The 22,395-nt window shown below is 37.5% G+C and overlaps 2 protein-coding genes across 2 annotated transcripts in view; both read left to right on the forward strand.

Moving 5' to 3' along the window:
* Nucleotides 1-10,588, forward strand: LOC127808350 (PLASTID TRANSCRIPTIONALLY ACTIVE protein 6, chloroplastic). The gene is made up of 6 exons (XM_052346860.1): nucleotides 1-556; nucleotides 2,795-2,863; nucleotides 3,035-3,139; nucleotides 4,115-4,234; nucleotides 9,861-9,950; nucleotides 10,039-10,588. The coding sequence occupies exons 1-6, from the start codon at nucleotides 68-70 to the stop codon at nucleotides 10,153-10,155; spliced, it is 990 nt and encodes a 329-aa protein (XP_052202820.1). The 5' UTR covers nucleotides 1-67; the 3' UTR covers nucleotides 10,156-10,588.
* LOC127808351 (PLASTID TRANSCRIPTIONALLY ACTIVE protein 6, chloroplastic-like) overlaps nucleotides 10,156-22,395 on the forward strand; it is a 19,590-nt gene continuing 7,350 nt past the window's right edge. Inside the window, exons 1-3 of the mRNA XM_052346861.1 lie at nucleotides 10,156-11,260; nucleotides 14,371-14,537; nucleotides 14,652-14,731. Coding sequence (XP_052202821.1) covers nucleotides 11,115-11,260; nucleotides 14,371-14,537; nucleotides 14,652-14,731 — 393 coding nt within the window. The 5' untranslated portion in view covers nucleotides 10,156-11,114. The remainder of the gene's footprint in view (nucleotides 11,261-14,370; nucleotides 14,538-14,651; nucleotides 14,732-22,395) is intronic.

Here is a 22,395-nt window from a genome sequence, read left to right on the forward strand (position 1 = left end):
CACTCCATTTCCACTTCCAAATTCCTCTTCTTCGCCTCTGTTCATTGCAAGCAGGAGTCGGGAAGCCATGAAAGCCTTCTGGCTTCTCTCTCCACAGCCTACGCAGTTCCGCCCGGAGCTCCCCATTCTCGCGGCCTCGCCGTCGATAAACTTCATTCCAACCATCACATTCCCGTCGCTCAAGCGCAAGCCCTTGCGACTCCCCGCTCGCCGGCCGGACCTCTCGGTCCGTGCCGAGGACGGAGATGCAGACGGCGGGGGGCCCGACGACTACGACATGGATGAGGACGAGGTCGAGGAGGTCGATAACAAGAAGGACTACGACGTGGAGTACGAGCCCCTCCTCGCCGGCGCGGGCGCGGCGGTGATGGAAGGCGACGACGACATCGCGATCGTGCAGAGTAAGAGCTTCGTGTCGACACAAGGGTGGCATTCGGAGACCGTCGTGGATTATAGGATTAACGAGGATGAGTTTCACAAGATTAGCTTGCTTGATTGCGATTTCTTTATAAGGAAGCCTCCGGATCCTGACAACGACGTTTATGATTTTCGAGAGGTGTGACCTTTTCTTTTCATCCCGACTGGCGTTAATTTGCAAAATGGAATGAACTTCCTGAGTTTGTATAGTGTCCTGTTAGAAAGAAACTGTGCCAAATTGTGGTTTACTGAAAGATTGGCAAATACTCTATGCTTTGTTTGGGAGAGAATGTAAAATAATTTCGCCTTGCGTGAGTGGAAATGCTATTTACACATGGAGTTTTTACGCTCCATTGTACCCTAATGACATTAGTAACATTTCTTCGCAAAAGTGTTTATAGTTTTCAAAAATTAATTCATAATTTTGCGAAGAAATGTCAATAATTTCATCCGAGTGAACAATGAAGTGTGTTAAAGCGTTTGTTCTAGATTAGAGCTTGTAATATGAGGGGTATTTTATGTAATATGTTTGCTGTTATGTTTCTAGAAGGTTTTTTTAATATTTTTCCTAGGGCTGGCCGAAGTTGTTGTAACTGCCTTTGGGCAGTCGGTCAGGTTGAAGTCTCCCGCCTTTTATGCTTATATATAGAGGCCGTGGGGAAGACTTTATGGTATGCTTTTCTTTGTGAGTTAGCAAGCTGTCTTGGGATAAGATTAAGCAGTGAGGAAGAGGGAATATCTTTCTTGTATCAATTCTATATAGCTTTCAGGTTTATGAGCTAGGTGAGGGTTGATTTTGAGTGCTTTGTAATCTTGTATTAACTTTCAAGATAGTGGAAAAGTGGGGGAGAAAGCCAAGCTGGATGTAGGTCTTCTTTAAGACCGAACCAGGGTAAATTCTTGTGTTCTTGATTGGTTCTTGATTTGTTTTCTGATTGCTGGTCGTTTGCGAGTTAGGGAGAGATTTCATTTGAGTGTTTTGAGTGATCCTACAAGGGTGAGATCTCGGTTAACAAAGTGTAAGAACTCCATGTACAAATAGCATTTCCGTGGTTCGAGGGGGCATGGGAGTGGATGGATATTAATTATCAAATGACTATTATACCCTTTTAATAAAAAGATATAATGTGATAAATTAAAGGTAAAATTTGAACTTTTAAAAGACTATTAAAGTTAATGTTGTCAAGAAACAAAAGAAAAATTTCGATCCATTCTCCTCCAATTTTGGGGAAACAAAAGGTAGGCCTTTAGCCTTTGTATAGAAATAGATGGAAACACTTTCCATCCGTTTATATTCCATTCCATTACTAATGTGTCTCCCAAACGAGGGGAATCCTCTTCCAACCAATTTCATTCCATCCTCCTCCCCCAAATGCACCCATAGAGACTAGTGTTAATTTTAGACCTTTTGGGAACAAAGTATGCAAATGATAAATGGTTTGATCTCTTTCTATATCCAAGTTAACATTCACTATACAATGAAATTTATGTGTATATTGTCCTGTTTGACACGTGATCAATGTTTGGCACTTCTAGTTCTGAGGAACAATGAAGGAATGGAAAAGAAAGCTAAACAAGAGGGGAAATGAAATAATTGAAGTTAGATGTAATTATTTATTTTACCTACGGGTAGAAATTAGAAGAAGATAAATTGATATTTATCAACAAAAAGAATCGGTTTATAAATATGTAATAACATGATGAATGGTAACATAGCTTCAGTTTTCTGCTAGAAAGGTTTGCCCTGTGGTTTAGAATTTCCCTCTCCATGTTCACTTATGCACTCTGCATGTAGATTTTCTAATATGTCTCTATTTGGTGTTTTCACACACATGCACATCTATTTAAGTGGGCCTTCTTTAGATTTCCTCCCATGGACACATGAACCAACAATGAAATTGGAGTTAGATGGTAAAGTAAAACATGTAAGTTCTTGACCCTTTAGTAGAAGAAATGACAAAATGATTGTATCGACTCAGATTAACTGTGATTGAGGCTTGCAAACTCTTGGAACTGTTTTATAATTTTGCTCCTTTTGGAGAAGTGATTACTCAAACATCTACTAGGACTTGTCATTTAGAGTTAGCATGCATGTCATTTATGAATTTTCTACCTCGATGTGAAGATTGACACGCACTTTATTTATGAAATTTCTGGGCTTGTCCAATATTCTGATGGAGTTCTATGTTGATTTATATGTTATTGATTGTTGTTAAGATTCTTTCCCTTTATCCCTGGATATATAGACTCACAGAAATTAGTATTGCTTGGACTTTTGAAGAATTATTATTCAAATGCTGAAACTTTTAGGCTTTATTCTGGGCTGCTGGAGAATTATTATGCAAATGTTGATCATTTGGGCTTTATTGGTTTTCAGATGTATGTTACTCCTCCAGATACTGATGTTTATGCCATTCCTAAGGTCCTTGCGCCAATGCCTCAGAAGGTAAGTCCTCATTTGGCTTAAATTGATGGATTTAGATTGTGGTATTTTCCAATTGTCCTCATCCGATTATAAACATAAGTTACAACATCTGTGCTGCCTTTATGCTTATGAAGATATTGTCTGAACTGTATTTACTATTGAATTACTTTTGGTGAAATTCTGAAATTACAGTACATTCGATGTGCGAAGAGTGACTATGGGTGCTATAATGTTACGGAACCACCTATTGATGCACCTCGTGATCCATTATACAAATCCGAGAGGGAGATATCGAAGGTAAGAATAAATTACCATTGAATTGCACCATATCTACCTTTTTTTATTTTTTTTTCCATGTCTGAAATTGGTTGGATGAATAAGATGGCATCTTTATCCGCGTATTAAACTACGCCTGCTGAAAGTGATTAACAATTATTTTAGGATATCTTGTTTAGAATTCTGTCCATAACTTCTGATCTATTAAATAATGGATCTGTTGATCACTTGCTATTTCCACTGATGGAAGGAGAATAGTTGATTTTTATTTGCAACTTGCAAGAAATGGTCAAATTTAGATGCAACCCTGAAGAGCAAGTTGGTGGTTTTCTTCTGTGGAGCACTCATTCTGAATCATAGAGTACTCTTATTCTTCCCCTGGCAATGGTTGACAGAAATACTGCACTACACTATCAGAGAAGGCAAGCCTACACCCTTGAGATTAAGGGAGGAGGTTTTGGTGGTGTCTGGAAAGGATTCGCTTACAAGTACACTCTTTTACAGTTTGGCATGCCATTTGATCATTAGAATTTTGGAATACAGCGTGAAAGTGTGGCTGTTATTAAAACAAAATTAGTTTAGCAGCTCAAGCTCAACTATTGATTTTTTTTGGGGGGGTGGGGGCACCATCAGTTTCTTTTTCTATTTTTTGTTGCTTGGAGTACATTTCTGAAGGATCATCTTATGCTAGAATATTATACAATATGTTGTATATTTAAATTTTAACTGTGTTTATGTACCCATGTTTAACTTTTGTATATGTATCTCAATATCCCAAGTCTTAAGGATTTAAGAAGATCCAAAAAATGTACACATGCCACATCTGATCCTTATACCCAGCTTGGTATAACATAGATTCTCCTCCTCTCTTTGGTTGACTTGCTTGCCAATTGGTACTTAAATTCTTTTGGAAATAATATGAGATCGAAAGTTTAGGAGATATTTATATGCAATCATCTTTTGAGAATAGTCTAACTACATTCTTTGCTGTTGCAGGTTTTCTTGACAAAACACTATAGGAACCGAAGGTTGGGTGATCCCGAGTTTGTGCTAGATTTTGAAGAGATTTATGTTATTGATTCAAAAACAAAGTCGATTACTAGAGCAAAAGTTTTGGTAAGCAATTGTGGCGATTGGAAAAATTGCTTTTACTTCTCTTTCATACCTGCATCTGGTGCTATTCTTGGAAATCACTAAAAGTGAAAGGGTCAACTCTTCTCAACCATGGCTTAATGAACCATATCATACATTATATGAGGCAAGTGGATGAAATGGAAGAAATTTATAGCCGGGGGGAGAGATAGGGGGGTGCGGGGTGGGGGAGGAGGCCAAAGAAAACTTGATGGAAAACCCTTGGACATGACGTAGGATATAATGGCATTACAAAGAGTATGCCCATAGATAGAGATAGCTAGTGGTCTAGAATCTAAGAAGCATAGACACGAGGACACAATAGTTTTAAAAAAATTAGGACACGACACGGTTGGGATATGTTAGCTAATAAACTAAATTTTTATATTTCTAGTGACACAATAACATACCAAGACTATATTCTAAACTCATAAATATGCATTTGAAATTCAAAATATGAAGTTCCAAGTAAGTAACTCTAATCTCATTACTCATTTTGAATTTAAACACCAAAATACCTACAACAAGTATCTAGGATTCAAAAAAAATAGTCTAGACTTAGGAAATATATAAACACAAAATGTAAATCAATCCTTCATACTTCAAGCTTTAACTGCTTCATCTTCAATTTCATTTACATCATCAATCTCATCCACGGAAATCACATCCTCCAAGTCTGGTTCATCTAGAGAAAGATTAGCAATTACAAGCATCCTAATATCCCCAAATGAATCAAACAAATCCGCAGCTATATCCCACATCTTAGTCTCTCCTTGCATATATTATGGGGATTTTCTTGACAAAAGACAAAGCTTACTATGAATGAAAACCATATCTTTGGCACGCTTTTGGATTCATCTTGTTCCTTTCCATGGAATGCACAAAAGAGTAAGTACACCAATTTCTTTCACAACATGAAGAGAATGATGGTTGCATAAGTAATCTAAATGCTAACCCCTAAAGTAAAGGAGTTGAAGAACTATGCAGGCTCTCCACCATGTAATGGGATCCATCAAGTATCTGTCTGCTATAGAGTCACTATTTGCAAACTCTCCTCTCATCAATGAAAAATATGTAAATTCAGTAGCAACTCTAACACGTTCCTCATTATTAGAAAAATCTCTCTTCATACACTTTCCCCATTTTTTATTTACTTCCAAATCCTTGTGTGGAGCAATTCGATTTGGATCTTCTTGGAACCACTTTTCACTATAAAACCTTTAATAAAACATAGAGTAAAAAGGAAAAAAGATAAAACTCAGTTTGAATATAAATGGCAAAAACAAAAACTCAATATAAAATAAATAAATAAAAGATAGAAAGAATTACCTTGAATTCAAAGAATGAGCTAAACAATGGAGTGGTGTATTATTTGTTATTCAACAATCAATGAGTATGTCTTACACCACCTCATAAAAGACAGATGATTCGGTTAGCCTTTTCCCCTCATGCCTATATATTGCCGCCTTCACATTTTCAATCATATAATCCCACATCTCATAAACTAAATGGAGAAAAGGTCTATTTGTGTCACAAGCTCTAAGCATGTCATATATAGGCATTGTGATCAACACCATCCCACCAAAGTTCATCCAAAAATCTTGTCCCTCACAATTCACAAACCTTGCCTTAATCATATCATTATCTCTATAGCATGACCATTGATTGCAGACCACGCTTGAAAAGCTTGAGCCTTTTAAACATGACCATAGTTATTTAAAACCATGTATCTGCAACAGTTAACAACTTCAAAGGAACAAACTCATAAAAAATTTCCAATCTCATAGATTCGTGATGAAAATTTTAATCTAGCAAGCATTATCACACCACACCAGTCTACTAGATACTCAACATAAACGAAGCACGGGCTTGCTTTTCTCATTCACATTCCAGACTTCCAGTTCCAACATGACAACAAGTGGGTGAATGATGTTAAATACAACTTAAAGGAAGCTTCGATAAGGAGATTGAAGATTCAGATGAAGAACCCAGTCCAACGGTCGTGTGATGGCAATAAATGAGGATCAAACCTATCGAATGTTTAGTGTCCGTTTGTCTTTGCCATGTCCATAAGGGGGCACACATCACCCCCCCCCCCTCCGTGTTGCCCTTTGAGGATGACAAAAGCAGTATCAGACACACCACAAGTGTTCGACACATCACCAGCATGTTGCCGTGTCCGACATGCTGGTGACATTGGCAATGCAACCTCTTCACTATGTCTGTGCTTTACAGTCTAGAATTCATGTAGCCGATCCCACCTAGTGGGATTAAGGTTTGATTGCTGTTGTTGTTGTTAGGGAGGAATGCAACCTTGCTCTAATCTAATTTTTTGGGAAAGGCTGAATTTGTATCAAGTACATATATTTTATTGTACTAAGTTTTGAGATTAGAGCTCCTAGTGGCATATACTATGCACTCTAGGCTCATCATTAAGTGTTAAAACAATATCGGTTTCCACACTCAAAATAATTGTTATAACAAGTGACAATTAAGCAAATTAAAGGAATCAAAGAAGTGTCCCTGTGGTTGTGGAAGTACCGTAAGGGAATGCTGCTTCTATTGCCAGGGCAGCTCCATGTTTCACCAGAGCAATTAATAGTCCACTGAGGCATCAAACTTCTCTGGTGGATGCCATAATTTCTTTACAAATTAGGCTGTCATAAGCAAAGTCCCTACCATGAAAAGATTGGAACAATAAACATAAACATTTTCTTTTTTCTTTATGTATACTAAAAGGGAGGATCTATGCAAGAAAAGGTAGGGAAAGACTTGGAATAAGAGGGTTAATGCAAGCATTGAAGAATGCCAAAGATACATCTCCTAAAATAATGCCAAGGATGCACTTGCATTTTTGGAAAGCCCTGCTTCTTTTACAAATCTCGAAAGGGTCCTAGAATAGAGATGGCCCACTATTCATCAAATGAATCATGCATCTTTTATGTACAAGGGTTAGGGTTGATCCGTAAATTTCTCTCCAGAGGAATAGCTCATGCAACCTGTGGTGAACTGATATGGGGTGTTGCATTGGCTAGCATTTAACACCCAGTTGAAAGGACTGTGCTTACAGAATCATCTACATCTAGGACTCTCAAAAAAAAAAAAAAAGTAAACATCCAAGCATAAAGTGACTCAGTGAAGGAACTAATCAACCAATTGCTGTATGCGCTCACTTGCGTTTAGTCAACGAGAAAGGTTCACTTAAAGCTTCCAACTTCTTGGCTTTTAATCTTAGTAGTTTGAAGCTGAATGTGAGCTTTTATGCCTCAACAAGCACAAATATCATGTTAGGATCACACTAAAGTTTGATTGCCGTAGTACAAGGAACCTTGCTTTCGCCCTAATTTCTCCTGGTTCCCTACCCATTTTTATCCTCGCATTGCTCCCAGACTTCTGAGAGTAGCAAAGCTACCTTCCTTTAATGGGAGTGTTACCTTAATGCTATTGAGTAGAAGAAACTAAGCTCTTTCTGTTCCTCCCACTAATGTTCTATTAGCTTGGGGAGCTTCTGATAGGCAGCCCATAACATTTCCCTACCAAAGACCTAAGAAATAAGGGCAGAATAGGGATATTGAAATGGGAGAAGGCAAGTAGTGCATGTGCAACCAACAAATTTAGTTAAGGGGTAGAATGGGAAGAGCAAAGAGGGGGAGGCATGTGAGGGCAATGGATTCCTTTAAATAGAGAAGCAAATAGAGTAGAAGGGGGGAATTTTCTGGTGAGTATAGAGGGAGAGCGTGGACCTCTCGAAAGTCCACTTTCTTTTAATTTTTTTCAATTTCCAGCTTGTAGTTCCTTCGATTATCAATGTCCTAACATTTTGTATTAGAGCGTGATCCATGGGGGGGTCTGTATCGGAGAGGGTGGGTGAGCTAGAGCGGAGGTTGGAGACTTACCAACAGCAAATAGAAAGGAGGATGGATGGTTTGCAAGCGGGAATGGACTCGCTAAAGAACGAGTTCTAGAGGATGCAAGGAATAGAGAAGAGTTTAGCAACGGTGCTGGAGCAATTTACCTGCTGGCGGAGAAGTGGGGAGAGCAGGAGAGGGGACGAAAAGGGAAAGGGGGTGAGGAGGACATACCGGCGGGCTCATCCTTTGCTCTGGGAGGATCGCCAGCACAGGGTGATCGTAGCCATGAGGTCAGAACGGAGCACGAAGCTTTCGGGAGGCAAGATGGTAGAAGTCGGCGACTAGAGATGCTGATCTTAGAAGGGGGCGACCCTGATGGGTGGGTTTTCAGGGCCGAGAGATACTTCTCGATGAATGGGTTGATGGAGGCTGAGAAGATGGATACAACAGCTCTCTGTTTCGATAGGCTTGCACTCACCTGGTTTCAATGGGAACAAAGGCGACATAGAGTTAGGAGTTGGGAAGAGTTGATGATCCATCTACGTAGACGATTCCGGCATTCGCATGAGGGATCATTGGAGGAGAGGCTGTTGGCCCTTAGGCAGGATGAATCTGTGCGGGAATACCATCTCCTCTTTGAGACTTTGGCGGCTCCGGTGGATGAAGCTTCAGAGGCCATACTAGAGCTAGAGGGCCTCTTTGTTAACGGGTTGAAGCCAGAAATTAGGGTAGAGGTTAGGGTGTTACAGGCATCGGGTCTAACGCAAATCATGGAGACAACCCAACGAATTGAAGAGAAGATTCACATACTCCAAGCCCAAATTGGTCCTGGACCACCTGTGAACCCTACAACAATTCCCTGTTCTTCACCTTGAGGACAAGGTAAGTTCCGTCGGGGGAGTATTGATAGGCAGCCCATAACATTTCCCTACCTAAGACCTAAGAAATAAGGGCAGAATAGAGATATTGAAATGGGAGAAGGCAAGTGGTGCATGTGCAGCCAACAAATTCAGTTAAGGGGTAGAATGGGAAGAGCAAAGAGGGGGAGGCATGTGAGGGCAGTGGATTCCTTTAAATAGAGAAGCAAATAGAGTAGAAGGGGGAAATTTTCTGGTGAGTATAGAGGGAGAGCGTGGACCTCTCGAAAGTCTGCTTTCTTTTTTTTTTTTTTTCAATTTCCAGCTTGTAGTTCCTTCGATTATCAGTGTCCTAACAGCTTCTTAGCCACAGAACCAGATGAATCAGTGTTGAAGTATGCTGAAAGGCTGGTAAAAGCATTTAAGTCAATGTACCACCCTTTGGTAGTAGGTGCTTATACGAACATGAGCTCTGATTTTAGTCAGTTTCTGCATCCTATTTGCCATTCCATGTTTGTAGACGGGAGAGATCATTGACATCTTGGTAGAAAAGAGGGAAGCAACCTTGGGATTTGCCTGTTACCAGAGCTATTTGGTCATATCCGGTGGATTTGCTAATACAATCTTAATCCCAAAAAGAACATGCCCAGAGATTCTGACAGAAGAATATGATTGGAGATCATTGTACATGATAGATTGGAACTTGGAGGCCTTTTTTTTCCATGGCGAGCATGTGTTTATAACTTTGTGACATGTGAGCCGCTTGATGTGTCAAAAGAGTGTTGCTTTTTATATGTTCTCCCTTTCCCCCCTAGTTTTTTTCTATTTATCTTATATTTCACAGGCCTTCATGCAAGTTGCTGAGCTTTTTCTAATTCGTGCTGTCATATATTCTTGAAACAGGTCACAGTCCCAGAAGGACGGAATAGGGATAGAAAGAAAGACTTGCTTGTTATATGTGATAATGGCGCCTCCTTCAGAATAATCCCCACAGTAATTGTTTCTAATCCCAAAAACTATTTGTTTTAATCTGTGCCTCTTATAAATATGCTAATTCCTTTCTGTGACCTATGGTTTATAGAGTGAAAGAGATGATCCAACCACCGTGATAGAACGGGAAGAGTGGGAGAAATCTAGAAAAGACATGGAGAAGCACCTGAGAAAGCTAAGAGATTTCAGTGTTTCAAACTGGTTCTAATCAACAGTTAATTGTTTATAAAATTTGAAGATCGTTTCAGAAAGGGATTTGGCAGATGATGGAGACTCATGGAGAATGCCAACTCTTGTGGATTCCAGTCTGGATGAGTAACCGTGAGGATATATTATTGCCAGTGCAAATGGTGCTCCTGATTTCTTGAGAATTGGTCAGCATTGTTGGGTTTTTGCCTGTGTTTTATACTGGAAATTTGTTTAAGCTCTGTATGTTGCTTTAGGAGGTATGATTATTCGCGTCGATACTTAGTCTGTGATTTCTAATTGCGTAAGGTGAGAGAGGATGGCTCCTGATCTTCCTAGGAAATTAGTGTTTTCGGCAAGTAGGATGATGAGAACCCCCTTTCAATCTGTTATGTTGATTTGTGATTCAAAATAACTTGATAATTGTTCATTTGGATTTCAATTCGTTTGCATTTCATGTGGCATTTGGCTTTATATATATGTAAAATGGCTGTTTATATATATGTAAAGTGGCTGGTTAAATGTGGGTCGTTGATCATCATCTAAAACCCTCCATCCAAGGGCTGCCAGCATTTCCCCCTTTGTTTATAAGGCTCTGCTTTTAGCATTCCAATTGATACTGTTTTGCATACGAAAGAGAGAACAGAAGAAGAACTCGATGATCAAATCGGGAGATCAACGCAAGGCAAATCCAATTTCTACCCTTTGTAACTGTGAATCACTTGTTTGTTTGTTTGTGAGAGTGATTGGTGAGATTAAGTGTTGGGTTGCTTGGCTAAAATTTACTCTTTACTCTTTCTGTGTTTGTTGTCCATCTTTTCTCGTCCCTTTTCTCATCGCATGATGGCATTTGCATCCTATTGATTATAAACAGACATTGTTTTTGATTCTACGATCTCTTTTTGAGTAAGTCTTTTAGGAGATCAATCATCAGATAATCCTTGGGAATCTAAAACTGGAAATAGAAGTTCTAACAAGGATATGCTGGAGTTGGACATGATGTCTAAAGGTGCAGGGGACCAATGTCTATCTCCAGGGAATGCTTGGGTTCGATGTGATGATTGCTTCAAGTGGAGGCGTATTTCAGCTACTCTTGCAGATTCCATTGTAGAAACAAACTGCAGATGGTGTGTTGCTATCGTTACCCATTTCTGCATTTCAAACATGCTATCAACATAGAAGTCATCTTATATATTTTCTAGAGTTAGTAACAGATAAAAGAATAAATGCATACATATTTGTCTGGACTTAGGGTTACTGCAAATTTCTCTAGTTGGATAACATTTAAAAGAAAGGTTCAACAAAAAAACTTTTCTTACTGCTACTGAGATCTTCGGATGAGCTTCAGGATATCTCCAGTGGGTCTTACTTTTTCATTGAATATGAAGCATGATTTCTTGTCCTAGATGAATCTCACTGGAAAATGTATCGAAAGAAGTGGTATCTCATTTACTGACGATACAAGATGCAATCAAAGAAGAAAAGCCAAAAGTTGCATGAGAAATGTCTTCATATACATGGTCATGGATTGTAATCCTAGGTCATCAACAGAAGCAGTGAATATTGAAAAGTTCACAAAAAACATCTACCAAAGCCAAACGAATCAATTCTAAAAATCAGATTTGCTTGTTGACTAAAATATTTTGGCATTGTAACTGATTGGCATAGGAGATCTTGTGAACTGTTTGGATAAGTATATAATCCACTTTTCTTTAAATAAAAGTAGGTAATCTTGCTTGCCATTTGATAACTTAGACATGTATGATCTCTAAGATTGTGGCGAAATAGAATTGAAAATTTAATCTTTTGGAAAACACTCCCTCAAGCTCCGTACTTAAATTAAGGTCAGGAAATTGTAAAAGTTTTTTTGTTTTTTTTTTAATTAAAAAGATAAGGCCATAGATAGAAATGACTGACAAACTAGAACTCATTTTGTCGACCACATACAGTAGGATTAAGGCTTGATACGTTTTTTTTTTTTTTTAAGCAAGAAGAGTTTTCTTCGCTCAACACTTATCTAAATATGCAACTAATGGTTGGTCTAACCATCTGATTTATCAAGTTTCTGTAACAGTATAGAGAGGGCGTAACTTTTACAGTTATAGTAGGCAAAGAGAGTAGGGGGACTTCTAATGACCTGTTTGGCTATGAATGGTACCCTCTTACTGGTAAAATTAGCAAAGTTTTTAATTAATTAGCAGTTATGTAACTAAGATTTGGAATTTAATGAAGTGAATGATTGCATCTGACTAACTCTCAGTCCTTAAGCCCAAGTTACTTCCAATTATGGACGATCTCTATGCCATCAGAGGACAGTTTGTAGGTGGATTTTGAGGCAAGTGTTGAAAGTCAAGCTGGAATAAAATTTTAATTTGCCATCTTCTTTTGGCTGACAATTTAGTGTTCCCTGTGGGAGAGAGTCAGATTAGGTAATGTATTTGAAGTGTATGCGTGTGTTTTGAGTACAATGCTTCTTTTGCTTGTTGCATGATGTAGAGATCTTGAATTAGTTGCTCTTATTCTGAAGCCAATTCTTGTTAGTAGTGTCTTCTCTTTCAATTCTTTTGTTACAAGCTTAAGGCCTGTTGGTTAACAAAATTATATTATTGTAGTTTTATCTCCTAGGAAGCCATTTTGTATTTAAATTTTTTTTTTAAAAGAATTGCAAACTTGTCTATTCTGTATATTTCATTCATCTTCCTCTGCTAGCTGGTTAATTTGAAGATAATCTTTCTAGGAATTTATTTGTGTTCAAGTGCTCTTCGTCAAAAGTAAAGTCATTTCATGTTTCTTGTTTAAGGCTCTACTTGTTTACAATGTAAAATATTTTACATTGAAAAAAATTAGAAGTGAAAATATTTTACACAAAAAATGATTTTTCATTTTATTTTCCAATGTTTGGTTTGCATGTAAAAATATTTCCATTATTTGGCATAAAGAAAATATGTTTAAAAAAATAACTATATGCGTATATATTTAGATTAGTATTTATACATATGTATATATGTATACATATTATATATATGTATGTGTATGTACATCTATGTATATGTGTATATATACATGTATGCATAATAAATCTATGTATACATGTATATGACTATATATATTTACATATATATGTATATGTAATATGTAAAGGTATTTTAATGAAAGGAAAGAGAATTTATTAGTTTTGGTGTGAATGCAAAATAACTTATGGAAATTGAATCAGCAAGTCATTTACCCCTTTTGAGGTAAAATGTTTTTGTTATAAAAATCTTTACCATATTTTTTGTCATCCAAAACACCTAAAAATAGTTAAAAATCTAAACAAGCAGAGCCTAATTATATTCAAGATGATAATTGTTTAGGTTCTCCCATGAGATGAGTTCTATGAACTTCAGAAAAGAAAAGAACCAATTAAGATCAATTAGATTGGAATACCTTCATATACATCTTCTGACTGGTGAAAGGTTCACAGGTAACTGTTTGATTTGTGTCTGACACCCCTCCCCTCTTTCCTCTCTTTTTAATAGAAGAGGCTTCATTAATAATATGTACTATGAAACAGACACAAGCTCTGAGTAAATAAATAATGAAGTTATAGATTGTATAATGTAACATTTGGAACTTGAAATTGCAGTAGGTTTGACAAAGACTCTTTTTTCTTTTGCTAAGTTGAGGTGAAGAGATATGTACTTGAATGTAATATATTTGAATTGCATTTTTCGCATATTTTGAAACTTGGACTTTCTGTTTATTCTTTTCAGGTAAAATGAATTTATTAATATTCTCATGAGATACTGATTTGGAGTAAATGGAGTAGTGATGAATGCATTCAGATTGATCTAGTAACAGATCAAATAAAATTTAGTTCTTTATCTCCAGCCTATCTGTTTAACTTGGTGAACCCTGACAATCATTGAGAATCGATTGGGCTGCTATCAGACCAGGCTGATGCTATCATAGCTAGTAGGCTTCAATTCTCTGTAGTTTCCAGGTCTAAATTGTAGACCAAATTGTAGAAATATCACAGCACTAAGGAATTTATTGGTTTAGTAGTTATATCCTGGATGGTAAAATGATTCAAAGGCATTACTTAGTACAATTCAGGCTTTTACAGATTAATCACATATCATAATTTTTATGATAAATTATATTAAATTGTGATATTATTATTTCACTTTGGGTTGGTTAAGCAAGTTGTTGTCTTCTAGTGTCTTTAATGTTATGTTACATGGGTTTATTACTGAAGGACCTGCAAGGACAATATGGATAAAAGCTTTGCTGACTGCTCAAGACCTCAAGAGAAGTCAAATTCTGAAATTAATGCTGAGTTGGAAATATCAGATGCCTCTTGTGAGGAAGATGCTAGCGATCACCATTGGTGTTCCAAGAGAATGGAAGCAAAACATTCAACAGGTATATGAATTCTGCTAATGTAGTTTTGAGATGGACTTCGTTTTCCTTGAACTTTGGATTATAAATATGGCATCTTGGTTTTGATGTCTGAATTAAGTTTGATATGGATTGCAGCTCACCAACATTCCTCTTGGAGGCTTATCAACTCAAATTTGTTTCTCCATTGCAGCTGTAAAACTCAAACAATCGATGAGGTAAATGCCTTCACATTTGTGCCTATAAATTATTCAAATCAACTTTTGACCGCACATCATGTGATTCCCAGCGGGTTTATGAAGAACGGATCTGTCTGTTACAAAAAAAGTGCATGAAAGGGTAAACAAATCTGGCTGTGTTTATTGTATAGAGAATGCTTACTTGCTCAGGATTGTCTGGAAATATGCTGATCCTATATTTTTACCAGGCCCCAATCTTGAATCACATTTTGGGACATGTGGCAGTCATCGTGACCTAACCATGTGTTGCTTGTCTGGACGACAACATATAGAAAGAAGAAGCCAACTGCAATGATAAACAAGTGACCTGAAGTGTTAAATCCAAAACCTTCTTATACTTGATCTCCTCCATAAACCCTTTTTCTGGGCTTGCTTGAGGTCTCAAGGCACAACCAAGTCACTTTTAATAGATAAAATCTTAGTTGAGTCAACAACCTCTTGAGTGATTTTTCTTTTTCTTGCCTTTTTTTATATCTTTCTCTTCTTTTGCTCAGTGAACCCTGCTTCATTTATCACACTCTTTTATGGGCATTACTGATTGGGGACATCCAGCTTTATTTTGTTTAAATTTTTTTATCTTCTTCTTCTCTCTCTTTTTCTCTCTCTCTCTCTGCTTCTCAATGCATTATATAACTATTGCTCACATTTTTCCTTTCATCAGTCATGTTTTCACCACCTAACATGATAGCCCACACACCCACAAAGCACATGCATTGACTCTGATCAACAAAAGAAGTGAACGAGGTTATACAATGGTGAATCCTCTTTTAACCAATAAAAAGGAGGAAAGCAAATTTTCTTTCAAAGATTTTGAAGAACGATCTATATTTTCATAGGCTCTTTTGTTTATTTCTTTCCATGTGCGCCACATTACACAAGATGGAGTAATGGATCATAATATTCTATATCCTCTTCTTGGATAGGTCCTAGCTTGCATTGCAATTAACTCTGAGACCATATTGTCATTAACCTACTGACCCCGAAGAAAGCAAGAATAAAATACCACAAGTATCTTGACATCAAATGGCACAGGAGAAGATGGGCCATACACTCTCCCTCATCGCGTATGTAGCACCATTTGACTAAGGCATGCTGCCTTGTGCTGAATTTATTGTAGTGTTGATTAAAGTTTTGAAAGAAACAATACAAGAAGAAAGTGAATTCCAAAATAATGCCTCGTTCAAAATTAAACACAAAACAAAGAGGTTAGCCTATTTATATGACAAGCTTAACCTCCTAATAACACTTAAAAACACAATAGCTGCAACACATGAACTAAGCTATAACCGAACAACTGAAACCAACACTTAACAGAATACAAACTGAATCAACAACACAAACAAAGACGTCAACAAGCCTTAATTCCTTCAACATTCCCCCTCAATGTAGACCTTCTGGTAGTGGCAAAACCCAACTGAGTAGCTTTATTCGTATCAGGTATGATAGAGTGAACAGGAGATCACTGAAGCCCTAGTTTGTTGCAGAGAAAAGAAAACCTGTCCCTTGACAACCCTTTAGTGAAAATATCTGCAACCTGGTACAAAGTAGGCACATACCTAATGTCAATCTCACCATTCTCAACTTTCTCTCTAACAAAATGAACATCTATCTCAATATGCTTTGTACGAGAGTGGAACATTGGATTCTCGACTATGCTCTTAGCTGGTAGGTTATCACACCACAAAACAGGAACTTGAGACAAGGAATATCCTAACTCAGTAAACAAATACTGCAACCACATAACTTCTATCACACCTTGGGCCATGGCACGATACTCGGCTTCTCCAGCTGAGCAAGCAACAACTGATTGTTTCCTTGAGCTCCACACTAGTAAATTAGAACCAAGAAAAACACAAACACTGGTGGATTTTCTGGTTACCTTGCAGCCAGCATGGTTTGCATCTGTGAATATTGTCGAGGCCAAATTAGAGGTGGCAGGTGTAAATAGCAGCCCTAAACCAATAGAACCTTTCAAATATCGAAGCAATCGCTTACAAGCTGTCCAGTGCTATTCTTTGGGAGCAAACAAGAATTGACTTAGCTTCTTTACCAGAAAGGAGATATCTGGCTTGATATAGGTCAAGTATTGAAGAGAACCAATGATGGTTCTATAGAGAGATGGATCTAAGAGACTATCACCTTCATCAGTAAAAGACGCCCCCAAAACCACTGGTGTCTCACACGGCTTGCAAGCCTGCATGCTAGCTGTATGCAACAAGTCCAATGTATACTTGCACTCTAAGTGAGATAAAGTCCAGTCTCATTCCGAAAGACTTCAAAACCAAGAAAATAGTTAACCGACCCTAGAGTTTTGAGAGCAAAATAGGTATCCAAATCATATATGCAGTCTTTGAGGGCTGAAGAATTGGACCCAATGACAAGGATATCATCTACATACACCAAGAGAAATAACACAGCCTTAGCAGTTCGCTTAATGAACAAGGATGCATCTGAGACAGATCGAACAAAATCCCAACCGTGTAAAGCCTAGCGCAGCTTAGTATGCCAAACTCTTAGAGCTTGCTTGAGTCCATAAAGAGACTTCCTAAGTTTACAAACATAAGAAGGAAACTGTGAATCAGTAAAACCTTCTGGCTATGCCATGTACACATCTTCGGTCAAGTCTCCATTTAAGAAGGTATTATTTATGTCGACTTGCTGTATATCCAATCCAAAACTAACAGCCAAAGGAAAACAGAACCCGTATGGCGGGAGCCTTAACAACCGGCTAAAAGTCTCTCCATAATCGATTCCCAGTGTTTGTAAGAAACCTTTAGCTACCAAACGAGTCTTGTGTCTAAGAATGGAGCCATCAGATTTATACTTAACACGGAATACCATGTAATGTTGATTAAAGATTTGAAAGAAACAATAAGAGGAGAAAGTGAATTCCAGAATAATGCCTCGTTCAAAATTAAACACAAAACAGAGAGGTTAGCCTATTTATATGACATGCTTAACCTCCTAATAACACTTAAAACACAATAGCTACAACACATGAACTAAGCTATGACCGAACAACTGAAACCAACACTTAACAGAATACAAATTGAAACAACAACACAAACAAAGACGTCAACAAGCCTTAATTCCTTCAACATTTATCAATGACAAGGTAAGGATATAGCTGTGGGAGATCATCCAAATAAAGAAAGCTATTTTGGCAGGTGCTCTCACCTAGCAGATAACCTTCTGAAGAAACCTTTTAAACCTTCCATCACTAAGTACATTATAAAAGGGCCCGCACAATAAAAGTTCCACTCTTTGATGGTGTCATGACCCTCGGTTTTGAATCTAGGATTTCTAATTGACAATCGAGAAAGAAGAAAGAAACAGAGAGAAAAGAGAGAATTTAGAGAGAAAACAGAGAGAAAAGCAGAGGGAAATAGAGAAGAATCATGCTAGATGTACAACCATTTTGTACATCTTGGGCTACATAAGGGGATATTATGACTAAAATACTCTGCGCCTCACATGCGCCTCATGGGGGGCTTTTTTGTCATTGGTACACCTTTATGTGGCCCAAAAAGTACACAAAGATGTACCAATAGCATTTTCCAATAGAGAATAGATAGAGAGAAAATGAGAGAACTTCAGTTAATTTCTTGATAATCTTGGATCTAAGTGGCATGGCTTTATATATAGCAATCCACAACAGTTATTTACAGCAGTTACTTGATATTTGCAGCAGTTATTTATAACAATTTTGGTATTTACAGCAATTATTTGGTTAATAGATTTTGCTAACAGTTGTAACTATAAAATAGAACTTCAACTGTTGCTTTCTGCTATCTCCTAATTCTTCGGGTGATGACAGATGGGTGCCGTACCCAATTCTCTAACTGGCTAATAATGGATTGGTCTTCAAGTAATGGTCTGTCTCGAGATTTGCACAATCCACAATCATGACTCAATCATACAAAATCAACAAACCCACCCATTAATCAGAGTGCAATTTTGTGCACCCCATTTAACGGTGGGTAACTTTACCCACCGTTAAATTAAACACAGAGAGAGGGAGAGAGGCAAATGGAATTGCGCGTGACCCAATGTAAGTTGACCCATTTCTTCTCCTCTCACTCTCTCTCACACAACACACACATTCTGTCTTCTCACTCTCTCTCTCCCTCCACCTCTGGCGACCCTTCCTCCACCAGTGGTGTCTCTCCACCTCTAGAGTGTCATCCGCCTCCTGCCATCGTCAAAGAACGGCCCTCCACCTCTGGCATATATATATATATATATTTGTTGTTCGCATGTGATCTCTACTTGGTTTGATTTGATTTGTTTCAGTTAACAATTTTAAATTTATCAGTGAAAGCAACAGATTTTAAAGTTTTTATTTTTTTATTTCTTATTATAGAGTAAAAACTAATAAAAATTAACTCATGAAATTAATTAGAAAACCTATAATTAATGAATAATCCCATTTTGATAATTGACCCTGAAAGTTTTAAATCTGTCCCCCTTCTGTCTTCATTGCAAATGAGCTGAACTGTTCACAAATAGCTTGATCTTCGGCTCGATAAAACCTATAATTAATGAATAAATCCCATTTTGATAAACGAGGTAAGTTTGAAGTTAACTTTGAATCTTGATTTGTTAACGAGTCAAGATTGAACTTAGTAAAACTCAACTTATTAAAGTTTGTGAACATGTTTGATTATAGTCTTGTGAACATGGTCGATTAAAAATTCACAAATAACTAGCAAACATACTCGTTTATAAACACATTAATAAATTTATTTATAATTTGATAAATATAATATTTAACATAAAATTATTATATATATTAATTTAATTATTTAACATAATATAATGTAAATATATATAACAAAATGAAAAATTTAATTTAGCTTTAGCCAAACATCTCCATATAAATAGTTGTGACTTAGAAACCCTGAAGCTTGTTGAAGAGGAAGACACCATCAACCTCAGCCCCTCCGCCTCGAGCTTGTCATTGCTGTAACAAGCCCTTATCGTATATTGAATCACCGTTAGCTGCCACCATCCCCGTCATTACACACCCTATTTGCTGGTGGAGGAAGGGTCGTTGGAAGTGGAGGGAGAGTGAGAAGACAGAATGTGTGTGTATGTCGTGTGAGAGGAGAAGAAATGGGTCAACTTATCTTGGGCCATGCGCAATCCCATTTGCCTCTGTGTGTGTGTGTGTGTGTTTAATTTAACGGTGGGTAACTTCACCCCCCGCTAAGTGGGGTGCACAAAATTGCACTCCATTAATCAAGCCCAAATTACCCAAAAAAGCCCTCTTTTTCCACAAATCAATCCGGCACTGGCTTGTCCTAAAACCTATTCGAGGCCGTGACGCAGCCGATCAGTGACAATTTCTTTCGCCGGTAATTCAATCACCTCGATCGTTTTGCTGACACCACATCGATACTTTCTCTCTCAAAATTCATCTTCTTCTTCTTCTCTCTCTCTCCTAAAGTAATTTAGATACCTACAAATTAAAGCGCATGTGTATATATAAAACACATTATACACACACATATATAAAACACATTATACATATATATTATATTATATTCATATATAAAGCGGTGCATACGTATAACATATTTGTTGGATTCTGATTCTGAATTTTCTCGTGTGTAAGTGATTTATTTTTGAAACTTTGTTTGATTTATCAATGTCAATTTTTTTTTATCTAATTACATCAATTTTTTTAGTATTGCTCTTTGATAGAAAATTATGAAAGTGAATTCTGCGATTTATCAATAATCTAATTGTATCAATTATTTAGTATCGTTATTGGATCATCTTTCTCAGTAATATTGTAAGCCATCGCTTTTTTAAAACTTAATATTTATGAAGAATTTTGAATTTAAATATTTTAATTTATCACTGTATCATTTTTTTAGTTAACCACTTCAATTTCTCTCTGAGAGCAAGAGACGCATAATATTTTTTAAAGCCATTTTAAAATTATAGTACTATTTACTGCTTTATGTTGCCCAGGGTATTCAAACCCAAGAATCTAATCCACTCTATTTCCACTTCCAAATTCCTCTTATTCGCCTCTGTTCGCTGCAAACAGGAGCTGGGAAGCCATGAAAGCCTTCTGGCTTCTCTCTCCATAGCTTACGCAGTTCCACTCGGAGCTCCCCACTCTCTATGCCTCGTCGTCGATAAACCTCATTCCAACCATCACCTTCCTGTTGCTCAAGCGCAAGCCCTTGCGACTCCCCGCTCGTCGGTCGGACCTCTCGGTCCGTGCTGAGGACGGAGATGCCGACGGCGAGGGGCCCGACGACTATGACATGGATGAGGACAAGGTCAAGGAGGTCGACAACAAGAAGGACTATGACGTCGAGTACAAGCCCCTCCTCACCGGCGCCGGCGCGGTGGTGATGGAAGGCGACGACAAAATCGCGATTGTGCAGAGTAAGAGCTTAGTGTCGACACAGGGGTGGCATTCGGAGACCGTCGTGGATTATAGGATTAACGAGGATGAGTTTCACAAGATTAGCTTGTTTGATTGCGATTTCTTTATAAGGAAGCCTCCGGATCCTGACAACGACGTCTATGATTTTCAAGAGGTGAGACCTTTTCTTTTCATCTCGATTGGCGTTAATTTGCAAAATGGAATGAACTTCCTGTTAGAAAGAAACTGTGCCAAATTGTGGTTTATTGAAAGATTGGCAAATACTTTAGGCTTTGTTTGGGAGAGAATGTAAAATAATTTCGCCTTGCATGGGTGGAAATGCTATTTGCACATGGAGTTTTAACACTCCATTGTACACTAATGACATCAGTAACATTTCTTCCAAAAGTGTTTCTAATTTTCAAAAATTAATTAATAATTTTGTGAAGAAATGTCAGTAATTTCATCCCAGTGAACAATGAAGTATAAGAACTCCATGTACAAATAGCATTTCCGTGGTTCGAGGGGGCATGGGAGTGGATGGATATTAATTATCAAATGACTATTATACCCTTTTACTAAAAAGATATAATGTGATAAATTCAAGGTAAAATTTGAACTTTTAAAAGACTAGTAAAGTAAATGTTGACAAGAAACAAAAGAAAATTTTCGATCCATTCTCCTCCAATTTGGGGGAAACAAAAGGTAGGCCTTTAGCCTTTGGATGGAAATAGAGGGAAACACTTACCATCCATTTATATTCCATTCCATTACAAATGTGTCTCTCAAACTAGGGGAATCCTCTTCCAACCAATTTCATTCCATCCTCCTCCCCCAAGTGCATCCACAGAGACTAGTGTTAATTTTAGACCTTTTGGGAACAAAGTATGCAAATAATAACTCGTTTGATCTCTTTCTATATCCAAGTTAACATTCACTGTACAATGAACTTTATGTTTATATTGTCCTGTTTGACATGTGATCAATGTTTGGCACTACTAGTTCCAATGAAGGAATGGAAAAGAAAGCTAAACAAGAGGGGAAATGAAATAGTTGAAGTTAGATGTAATTATTTATTTTACCTACGGGTAGAAATTAGAAGAAGATAAATTGATATTTATCAACAAAAAGAATCGGTTTATAAATATGTAATAACATGATGAATGGTGACGCAGCGTGTAGCGCGAGTGTGAAGAAAACACACCAAAATAAACCCTTGAAAGAGCAAACTTCAATGGCCGAAGCTTGGCTTTCAAGA

Source organism: Diospyros lotus, chromosome 8, assembly GCF_014633365.1.
Source record: "Diospyros lotus cultivar Yz01 chromosome 8, ASM1463336v1, whole genome shotgun sequence".
NCBI classification, from domain to species: Eukaryota; Viridiplantae; Streptophyta; class Magnoliopsida; order Ericales; family Ebenaceae; genus Diospyros; species Diospyros lotus.

Excerpts from the sequence above, each read along its gene's own strand:
- LOC127808350 (XM_052346860.1), top strand. The coding sequence starts at position 68 with ATGAAAGCCTTCTGGCTTCTCTCTCCACAGCCTACGCAGTTCCGCCCG. Across the intron at positions 557-2,794 it reads ACGTTTATGATTTTCGAGAG|ATGTATGTTACTCCTCCAGA; the intron begins GTGTGACCTTTT and ends ATTGGTTTTCAG. Across the intron at positions 4,235-9,860 it reads TTACTAGAGCAAAAGTTTTG|GTCACAGTCCCAGAAGGACG; the intron begins GTAAGCAATTGT and ends TTCTTGAAACAG.